General features: G+C 35.1%; 2 protein-coding genes across 6 annotated transcripts in view; one reads left to right on the plus strand and one right to left on the minus strand.

The window, feature by feature from the left end:
* Nucleotides 1-3826, plus strand: part of LOC138316270 (puratrophin-1-like) — a 169186-nt gene extending 165360 nt beyond the window's left edge. For all 5 annotated transcript variants that reach the window (XM_069257897.1, XM_069257899.1, XM_069257898.1 and 2 more), the window contains one exon: nucleotides 156-3826. In XM_069257897.1, the coding sequence (XP_069113998.1) occupies nucleotides 156-161 (6 nt within the window). In that variant the 3' untranslated portion in view covers nucleotides 162-3826. The remainder of the gene's footprint in view (nucleotides 1-155) is intronic.
* A 364-nt stretch (nucleotides 3827-4190) lies between these two features.
* LOC138316274 (membrane frizzled-related protein-like) lies at nucleotides 4191-10605 on the minus strand. The gene is made up of 5 exons (XM_069257901.1): nucleotides 10445-10605; nucleotides 8633-8848; nucleotides 6395-6556; nucleotides 5866-6012; nucleotides 4191-4900 (listed from the first exon to the last, which is right to left on the minus strand). Exons 1-5 carry the CDS (start codon nucleotides 10539-10541, stop codon nucleotides 4743-4745), a joined length of 780 nt encoding a protein of 259 aa, XP_069114002.1. The 5' UTR covers nucleotides 10542-10605; the 3' UTR covers nucleotides 4191-4742.
* Nucleotides 10606-11413: the final 808 nt, after the last annotated feature.

An 11413-nucleotide genomic window follows, 5' to 3' on the forward strand; every position in this document is an offset into this window, starting at 1 on the left:
AGTTTTTGAAAGGTTTCACAAAGTTTTGTATAACCATTTGATATATCATTGATTGGATATTCTTGATATGTATTTGAAAGGTTTGATTATTATGTACATATATGTTTTCTGAGTTATTCACACATTTTAATTTATGGTTGTTGTCATTATTACAGGTATGACACTAAGTTCTAAGTACTACCTGGTCGTCTTTCAAAATGATGCTGGAACAAGTCAGTCCTTTACAAAGGCATGTATGTCCAGTCGCTGGAGGTCAGAGTTTACACCAAAGACAGAATTTCCTGTTCTTACCTGTTCATGTAATCAGAGATCACAGTGGTCAATTCACCATATGTTGCGGAGGTCATAGTTCACCTAGTGGATAGTTCACTCATAGGTCAGAGTTCAGTGATATGAGTGATCAATTAATGTGACTAAAAAACGTTTGGAGGGTTTTCAAGGGACATTTAAAAGACTCATTTCAGGTCAAAAGCTGATTGCTCTAAACCCTTAGCTGGATAATGACCTTGTATCACTCTGCTAGAAATTTGTAAAGGTCAGAGGTCACATCAATTAATGACCCTAATAATAGAGGAGAAGAAGGAGAAGAAAACTCCTATACCAAGAGATTAAACTGAACAAGTAGATCTGATGAAATATTTATTGGCTATCTTTGTTGTTGATGAGTATAAATCGCTCTGAAGATTGAATGTGTGGGACCAATTGTTGTTACAGACAGAAACCTACTCCACTGTTACACGTAGGAGCTAGATCACTGTGGATTCTTTACCTTTACCTATTTTTCGTTCAACATACAGGATTATCTCTAATAATTAAGTGTTTCCTGGATTTTTCAAAAAACAAATTGAATAAATGAATAGATAAGAAGAAAAAAATAATCATATCTTAAAATCTGATATAGTTTTGCAGTTTTCTCACGAAGTTAAATGTATTGGTACACACACATACTCTGGTGCTTCAAGGGGAGATAATCTAGTAACACTTATAACTGTTAATTATCAGTGATAGTTGAGTATGACTTTCGATAAGTTAAGATTCACACAGTTACTGGCTCATTGTGTGTGGAGTAAAGTGACACTCTACCTGGCTGTTCCTTCCCGGACCACTCCGTCTGTAGAAGGACCATCTAATGGTAAAGTCAGTCATGGTAAATACCACAATCAAGTGTTGAATTAGACTGATGGAGCGATATTACAAATGTTGTCATAATTGTACATTTATTTATTCCTATGTTTGTATGATTTTCATATTTATTGATAGGCAATGTCACAATATTTTATGGCAATAGTTTGATATTTATAACTATGAGCAATTATCCATATTGTGATTCTTATCATTCCCCATTATTTACTGTCTTTTCATTATGTAGAGTTGCCACACAAATGTGTCAGCCCGGCACACATTAAACATAACCACTTATACCAAAGATGTCTGTTTTGTTAGATTTCTTAGATCAACGACAGCCTGAAGTCGTAAAGCCAAAAGATAATTTGTTTCACTGCGGTTTTAGGTTCTATACTTTCTTACCTCTGAAGTGTTCCATAACTTTAGATAATTTGTTTGTTATGAGTAGCAATGAGCACATTTGTTGACTGATTGATTGGGTTTTGAAATTAATTCTGTTTCACACAGTCATTCAAATGAAAAGAAAAAATCTTAAAATGATTTAATTAAAAACTCAAAATCATAAAACATTTTTAAATAGGGATTAAAACAATACTTTGCAAATTGGACAACACCAGCCAGGTTATTGGTATTTAATGTTTTATATATTTTGATACTTGGCTGTTTTCCTGGTCAATTTAAATTTCTGTTCATGTGTTGTGTATAGTATTGTTGTTTTGTTCTCTGAAGTGTTTATGATTATCACAACTGTGTATGTAAGATACTAACAGCTGTAGTTATGGTGTAATTTTAGTCTTCCTTGTCACAGTACAAAGCATGAGGATCCCGGAGTTTCCATGCTAGACAACCTATTCTCAGTTTTGTTAATCAGGGGAGGCAACCTGCTTCCATCGTTGTGCCAACACTGTTATTAAAATGTTGATATTATCAAATCTAATTTTCAACATATGAACTCATTTTTTTACCTGAAGAACCTGCTTTTTGTATAGACTGAGGATGGAGCTTTTCTTGAGACTTAAAAAGTGTATATATGCTCTTAATATACTTCTGATCTGACCACTGCACTTTATAGGCATAGATGATTATATAAACATGAAAGCACTACATTACAGGAAACAAATTGCTTGTCATAGAATCAATGTAAAGAGTGCAGTTTGAAGTTAGCAGGATTATTTCAGAATGAAAAGAGCTTAAGTATTATTAACACAAGTATAAAAAAAAAAAGAATTAAAAAAAATATTGATATGTTACTGGGTTAAGTTGGTATAACGTATTGTATACCTATACAAATTGTTATGGATACTTTTCAGAGATAGATTAAATTGATATTAGTATTCTAGAGAAATGAAATTTTTTTTTACTCAGGAATCTAAAGGTTGAAGCTTTTATTTGAGTTAATAAAGATTGAAGAAAACTGTTCAAATGGCTTAATTAGTGTATTCAGGAAATTGATTTCAGGAAAGTAATTAGTGATGGAAATGGGAATAATATAAGCTATCATTGGACAATGATGTTAAAAAGGAATGTTTCTTGTCTATATACACATACATGTAGCCTCGCTATAACAGATCCCATACCGTTTTATCTTGTTTTCCATATTCTCCTATAAATTAACATGGATCATATTCGTTACGTCATTTATCCTTTAAAAGTGTGCAATAAACCGGACCGTAGGATCTATCCTCATCTGTCTTCACAACGATTATGTTTTACCATCACTTTCATCATGTCTATAAGAGTTATTATTACATAATCTTGTCGTGATATTTCCACAAGTAGTCAACAACAACAAAAGGGCTTAGCAACAGTGTCATAGCTTCCATGGCAACATCATCACCATACACGTTTAAAAGTGTCATAGTTTCCTTGGCAACATCACCTTGGTAACATTGTCATTTTTACTCTGACAACATTATCATGGTTATGATGTCATTATTGACTTGGCAATATAACCATGGTCACATTACCATAGTTACAATGTAAATATCGCCATAACAATTGTTACAGTCTCACTGTAAAGCTCACCAAAGAAACAGCTACCATGGCATTGATAGGTACTGGTACTATTCTGGTCTGTCATGCTAGTATATTGTGTTGTTATAACAATAATTATTTATAGTAATCAATGGTTGCTGGTGATTTTGATTATTTCATAATGAAAAAAATTGCTTTAGACTGATTATGTGTTTTGTATTCTAAATTAAAATATTGCTTAGCAATGCAGAATTTGTCTGAGGTACAACAATCAAGCCTTGTCAAGAAAATACTTCAAAAACGTTCCTTCCAAAGTTTGAATTGTATGACATCATATTGATAGGTTAGTGGAGCGGGATTTAGACTCTTAGTGGTTAGTCACTCATAAAAAATGTTAATAGTGTGATGTCTTCTTGAATTAAAACTTTTAAGACTGATGACTGTTTCAGACTGGCTTCTGTATTAAGCTGTTATGGAAACACTACAAGTAGACTAGTTTGGTGCTTGTTTGGTTTCCATAGATTTTCAGCATTAAGGAACAGACATGTTAATGTCCATGACTAAGGAATGTTTCACTGACCATGTCCATTATACCTGTGTATATGTGATATCTTGATAACATTTGTATATAAATCAAAGTCATTTTTCCTAGTGCTAGCTAATTGTTGAAGCAAACGTTGATATATAAAGTGTAAATTAATTTTCTGTAATAAAGAAATTGAAATTATTTAAAGTTGTTGTGATGGTACATAATGTTGATATTTTGTATTCTCTCACAGTTACTGAACTATTGCATATAAATACAACATGAATTAACCAAATCTATCTACTGCGGCCTCCCAAAACATACAACCACACGTGGCGCACACTGCTGCAAGAGAGGCTGTCCTAGATGGCCATGGCTGTTCATTGGACTGGTACATTCAACCAACCAATCAATTGTCTGGGACTATCAACATGCTTGTTAGGGAGCAAAACTGAAACAACTGTGATACCCAGTGTAGTTTTACATACAGACGTCTGTTATTGACATCTGTGCAATGCAGATCCTCTCATCTACAATATAGGAGTAATGAAAAAGTTCAACAATGCTTCGTGTCTTGAGTTTATTAATTAAATCGAACACAATGCTTTTTCATTTAAATGTTATTTTTATCATCATAAGAAACTAAACATGAAAAGTATTTAATTTGATAGTACGACTGTAATCTTTACAAAGAAGACATTGTTCTTACCGCCATGTTTATGATGAAAATAACAATCGCTCTGGGATGAGATGAACCATTGATGATGTTCTTAAATATTTAACAACAATTCATAGAATTTCGTGGAAAATTTAAAAGAAGTACATTGTTCATATCATGAGACTTCAGCAGCTGGTGTTGTTGTGTAAGTGATGTCCCTTATATAAACAGAATATCTACTTGTGATTGGAGTCTGGTGGTGTTTAGATCTTCACAGGTTGAAATCTTAATACGCTGATTTATGAGAGGACGCATTGTTCTCACCTTCATATTTTAGTTTCACTTGCATCCGTTGATCGGGAAATAAGGAAACATAAAGATTACAGTGCTTATTATTAATTATATTTGATCGTATCAGTGAAATTCCGTGTAAACAGATGTCGAGTACGTGCCCCAAGTCTAAATCTTTTTGTAGGGCACGTAGACATTTTTGGAGGATGAAGGACAACAGCAGCAGTATATGAACGCACAAACTATTCCAAGGAAAAGGAGGACAGCCGCAACAAATATAGCTACCTTAGCTCCAACGCTCAGGTCGACCAGGTCTGCTTCCAAACCTGAAATCACAGATTATGTTTCCAGCAAGATTGAACCAATAAACAATGCCAACAGCTAACTCTAAAACTCAAATCTCTAAATGAGGGCAGGGAACTAAAAGAGGAAATCATGTTAAGATTTTCATGTAGACAGACAAGATTAATGGAGTATATTCACTTTTGCTATGGAAAGTTAATGTTCTCTGGTTTCTGGTCAAATCCAGAGGATTCGATAAGAAACAGAACGTTAGCAATGAAACCACTATACATCTTAATAACCATTGAGTATTGTGTGAACTTCGTGTCACAACTTCAATCAAAACAATTAAGGATGAAGATGATCTCGAGGACATCAATTCCTCGCCACCCTAACATAAATCAGGACGGAAGGGAAGAGACGGAACAAAATCATCGTGGATTCATTGACGAAGGCATAAAATAGCTCCTAGAACTCTTGCCCTGCAGGTAGGGCGTTAGAATTATACCTGCTGTCCCTTAGCATGGTCGTAAAAGGCGACAAAATTTATAATCTTATCTTTTCTCTTCCTCCTTAATGACTTGGTTCATCCTGACGTCTCCCTTGACATCGCCTCACTTTTTAATTGTTGTTGAACGCTCGCCCATGTGAGGAAGGCTCCAGGTTCTGTCCCCTGGGCGAGATATACCAAAGTCTATAAAAGTGGTACTTTCTGCTCCTGCTTGGCGCTCAGTATACAGGGAGTAGGACGAATGGTTTGCCCGTTGTCAGTATAATGTAAACGGGTGGGGTGTGTTGCTTGGTGTCTTCGGCGGCATGCTTCATTGATATAGCACTATAAAAATGGCAACAGTTCCACTATATAAGAAGACACAACACGAACATACCGCAGTCTCCCAAAACATGCACATCCACTTCACAGACGCTACACACTGCATACATGGGAGGCAGTCCTTACATGACCATGGCTGTTGATAGAACGTTAAAATGATCAATCAAACAAACAAACCTGTACAGCCCGCGAGTTTGGCGGACTCGTCTGTTTTGTCCCGGCAATTTGGCACACCGTCACAAACCAAACTTCTGTCCAGACAAAATCTCCCCATACACCGGAAGTCATTGTTGGGACATGAAGATTCAGAATTGTTCACCATGACTGGAACAGAGGATAATATAAATAAGTACCAGTATAATTGAATAGTAACTTATGATATCTTAATAGGTGAGATTACACTAGATGTTTGGACTAGGGAACATCAACCTCTAGTGGATCTGGACTAACCTACAGGTAGTCCATGGATAGTCTGCATGTAAAATTCAGAGATTTTGGTAAAAAGTCAGAATATGTTTTATAGACAACAACAGGTCTTGTTATATTGAGAGTGTAATTATGAAATCCGTGTGGAAGAACAATAAAGCGCTCCATTCCAACGAGTCGTGTACAAGGAATGGACATTAAGCAGTATAAAAAACCATGACCTCAAACACAGTTAACAATTTTAAAGTATAATGTATTTATGGTTGCGACTAAATTGTACCTCCGAGTGAAGTCACATCTATGACGAACCCCTCGTTTGTTGACACCTGGTGACTTTTGAATTTTAAGGTCAGCGTTTCAGAACTGGACACAAACTGCTTTGGAAGTATCTTGCCACAAAGACCTCTGGGTGGGGTCAGTTCTGACGATTTGATGCTAGCGCCTCAAATAAAAACAAAATAAAAATTACAAATACATATTATTATTTGAGAATAAACTTCTCTAATTGCTCATTATAAAAAAGTAGCTGGTGATTATCTGATTCTCTGACATAAGGTCATAGAAACCTTAACCTCAAGGTCAACTTCTAATAGGAGCATATACAGTCAATCGGGAATTGTTATCCGAAGGGTAATTCTTAAGGATGTATTCTTCTGAGGTTTCAGTCCCGTTGAAGTCTCGTTTCGACAAAGATCAAAGAAGTTATGAGATTTTCAAATACAATTTATCAATATCTGTAGCAAGTTGCCAGTTGCAAATTTTGTCAAAAAATTACAGTTCTAACTTTAGCAGATTTTTTTATACGGGGATTTTAAGAAATGGCCCATTTGGCGGCCATTTTGAAATTGTGTCTTTTTTCGCTTCAAGTGTAGCCACAGTTTTACCATTTTTTACTGAAATTGTTTTTACTTAAATCATCACTGCACCAGCATTTTTAGCTGTATTGAGCTAATTTTTGCTGTAAATCTTTACTTTGTTCGTGATAATTAAAATATTGAGCATTAATGTATGAAATGATTCACTTTTTTCACTTTATTTTTACATTTAATGGTAATTTGAGCACTTTTAATTTTTACTCTAAAATACTGAAAAATAACAAATATTCAAGTGGGGCAAAAAAGTAAGCACACGGACCCCCCATTTTTCTGCCTGATTCTGAAAGAACAACCCTTTTCCTATTGATATGCAAAATATTAACGAAAGTTTAATACCAGAACTTTTTCTATAAAGGGTTAGATTTGGCAAAAATGGCTGAAAATGGTGCATTTTGTAGCTCAAAATTAAGGGGTAGGGGTAGCATATCTTGTTATTCTGAGAAAAAATATCAGTCTTTTTTATCAAAACTGGTATATTTTAAAAGCAGACTACTGGAAAATAAATTCTACAAACATAAATACATATCAAACACCTCATTAGGAAATTATGGCTTTAATATCTTGTGTATATGGTCAAAACGGCAAAATTCCCATAAAATCCAATATTTTGTCAACTAGGTATCTTTGAGTGACAGTAGCTCAAAAACGAGCACACGGACATATGTTTTTTCTTTCATTTTCTTTCATGGTATGAACTCCTCTTTCCAAAAATCTATATGAGAAAAAAAGTTTAATACAAGAAAATTTTGACTTCTCAGAGGAGTACATCCTTAAGGATGTAACCTATGAGAAGTCAAATTTTCTTGTATTAAACTTTTTTGCTCAGTCATAGATTTTTGGATATAGGAGTTCATACCATAAAAGAAAATGAAGGAAAAACATATGTCCGTGTGCTCGTTATTGAGCTATTGTCACTCAAAGATAACTAGTTGACATATTGGATTTTATGGGAAGTTTGCCATTTTGACCATATACACAAGATATCAAAGCCATAATTTCCTAATGAGGTGTTTGACATGTAGGGATGTTTGTAGAATTCATTTCCCAGTAGTTTTCTTTAAAAATATACCAGTTATGATTGATAAGACTCATATTTTTTTCTCAACATACATATGCTAACCCCTTTATTTTGAGGTACAAAATGCATTTCCAGCCGTTTAGCCAATTTTAACTCTTTACAGAAATAGTTATGGTATTCAACTTTTGTCATTATTTTGCATATCAATAGGGAAAGGGTTGTTATTTCTAAATCAGGCAGCAAAATGGGGAGTCCGTGTGCTTACTTTTTTGTCCCATTTAAATATTTTTTTATTTTTCAATATTTTTGATTAATGTAAAATAAAGTGACCAAAGTGTATTATTTCACACATTAATGCTCAAAATTTCAATTACCACGAACCTAGTAAAGATTTACAGCAAACATTAGTTCGATACAGCTATAAATGCTGGCGCAGTACATGCACATGTGGCTGAAATGTCCACAGATCAAAGTGTCTTCCAAACATTGAATGGTGTAAGGCAAGGAGATGTCATTGGTCCCTTACTTTTAACTTTTTACGTTAATTTCGAATTCAGGATGCTGTCGTCTGATTTTCAAAACCCAATATCAAAAGCTTTGTTTCAGATTTGTAGAGAATACTTACCGTCGTATATCCGTAGGACATCTTGACAGATCATAACTTTCGAGCTGCCGCGGCCGACGTCAAATTTCTGAAAGGAGATCGACACCGCGTGATGGGTTGGCGCCTCCAGTGTGACGTCACAGTGCCAGCCATGTTTGTAAAACAGATCCCGTGTCAACTTCATTCTTTGATACAAGGGAACTTTGAGCTTTTTATTACAGTGATCCTCCAAGTAATCTGTAACAAGAAATCAGTAAAGTTGCAGCATAACGCATAATGATTAATCACGTGCTGGGTATCTTCAGAGCATAAAGAAACATGCAGGGCGTCATTATTACTGCATTAATATTAGGATATAAGTTCATGTCTCTGTTATTAATTCAAATGCGTATCAAGAGTGGTTAAGTATGGCAAGCCAAGGTACTTTTTATTCTTTTATTCCGATATCGAAATTCAGAAATTCAATTCCGATATCGGAAATTCTAATTCTGATATCGGAATTAGAACAAAAATTCTTGATATCAGAAATTCTAATTCTGATATCGGAAATTCTAATTCCGATATCAGGAATTAGAAAACAATTTCCGATATGGGAAATTCAATTTCCGATATAGGAAATTCAATTCCCGATTTCGGAAATTCTCTCTACTCATTATTTGCATTGCAGATTATACTTCATTTCCGATATCGGAAATTGAATTCTCGATATCGGAAATTGAAATACTGATATCGGAAATAGAATTACCCATATCAGAATTTGTTTTCTTATTTCCGATATGGGAATTAGAATTTCCGATATCGAAATTAGAATTTCTGATATGGGAATTAGAATTTCCGATATCGGAATTAGAATTTTCGATATCAAAAATTAATATAAATTCCCGATATAGGAAATTGATTTCTCGATATCGGAAATTGAATTCCCGATATCGGAAATTAGAATTTCTGATATCGCAAATTAGAATTCCCGATATCGGAAATTGGAATAAAAAGTAACTTGGCTTGCCATAGTTAAGGTGTCATTACAGATTGACCTTCCACCTGTAGTTACCAGTTTAAGCCCCATTCTACTAACTGTGTGTCCATAGTATTTTTCCTTTCTTGGTTACCAGTTTAATCCCCATTCTACTAACTGTGTGTCCATAGTATTTCTCCTTTCTTGGTTACCAGTTTAAGCCCGATTCTACTGACTGTATGTCCATAGTATTTCTCCTTTCTTGCCTACCAGTTTAAGCCCCATTCTACTAACTGTATGTCCATAGTATTTCTCCTTTCTTAGTTACCATTTTAAGCCCCATTCTACTGACTGTATGTCCATAATATTTCTCCTTTCTTGCCTAACAGTTTAAGCCCCATTCTACTAACTGTATGTCCATAGTATTTCTCCTTTCTTAGTTACCATTTTAAGCCCCATTCTACTGACTGTATGTCCATAGTATTTCTCCTTTCTTGGTTACCAGTTTAAGCCCCATTCTACTGACTGTATGTCCATAGTATTTCTCCTTTCTTGCCTAACAGTTTAAGCCCCATTCTACTAACTGTATGTCCATAGTATTTCTCCTTTCTTAGTTACCATTTTAAGCCCCATTCTACTGACTGTATGTCCATAGTATTTCTCCTTTCTTAGTTACCATTTTAAGCCCCATTCTACTGACTGTATGTCCATAGTATTTCTCCTTTCTTAGTTACCAGTTTAAGCCCCATTCTACTGACTGTATGTCCAAAATTGATGACTGTGTTTTCTCCTTGTTATTTTGATAAGATAAATATAAATATGTATATATTTTATTTAATCCAAAATGATCACCAGGATTATCTTATTACTCCATGTACCTGACTTTCTGTCCTTATTGCGTTTATGTCCCGTGACTAGTCCGAGAAAACAGGTAATCCACACCAGCCGGACAATGCTTACGGAAATGCCCTTCATATCTTGACCACCATCAGCGACGTACGCACTGTAGAACAGATAAACTAGTTTATTGTCTCGGCGACAGATAAGTCGGACTATACCTTACACTACGACATGATTAGGAATATTTTATTTTTAACAACTGCGTCTTTTGTAAGGTTATGACGATCGTTTGTGTCTTATGATAATGCTCAGTCACGTCTGGATAGCTGAACAAGTCATAACAGCCTTTAGATGAGATTAAGAGACAATTGATTCAAATCACGTCCCATCATGTACAAACACAATGGGCGTGGGTTAAAATGTGTCATGTACACACACAATAGGCGTGGGTTAAAATGTGTCATGTACACACACAATAGGCGTGGATTAAAATGTGTCATGTACACACACAATGGGCGTGGGTTAAAATGTGTCATGTACACACACAATAGGCGTGGATTAAAATGTGTCATGTACACACACAAAAGGCGTGGATTAAAATGTGTCATGTACACACACAATGGGCGTGGGTTAAAATGTGTCATGTACACACACAAAAGGCGTGGATTAAAATGTGTCATGTACACACACAAAAGGCGTGGGTTAAAATGTGTCATGTACACACACAATGGGCGTGGATTAAAATGTGTCATGTACACACACAATAGGCGTGGATTAAAATGTGTCATGTACACACACAATAGGCGTGGATTAAAATGTGTCATGTACACACACAATGGGCGTGGATTAAAATGTGTCAAGTACACACACAATAGGCGTGGATCAAAATGTGTCATGTACACACACAATAGGCGTGGATTAAAATGTGTCATGTACACACACAATAGGCGTGGATCAAAATGTGTCATGTACACACACAATAGGCGTGGATTAAAATGTGTCATGTA

Source organism: Argopecten irradians, chromosome 2, assembly GCF_041381155.1.
Source record: "Argopecten irradians isolate NY chromosome 2, Ai_NY, whole genome shotgun sequence".
NCBI lineage: Eukaryota > Metazoa > Mollusca > Bivalvia > Pectinida > Pectinidae > Argopecten > Argopecten irradians.

Coding starts and splice junctions, on each gene's coding strand:
- LOC138316274 (XM_069257901.1), bottom strand. CDS start 10,541: ATGAAGGGCATTTCCGTAAGCATTGTCCGGCTGGTGTGGATTACCTGT. Junction 6,557..8,632: donor TGTCCTACGGATATACGACG/GTAAGTATTCTC, acceptor TTTTTATTTGAG/GCGCTAGCATCAAATCGTCA. Junction 4,901..5,865: donor CAAACTCGCGGGCTGTACAG/GTTTGTTTGTTT, acceptor CTGTGATTTCAG/GTTTGGAAGCAGACCTGGTC.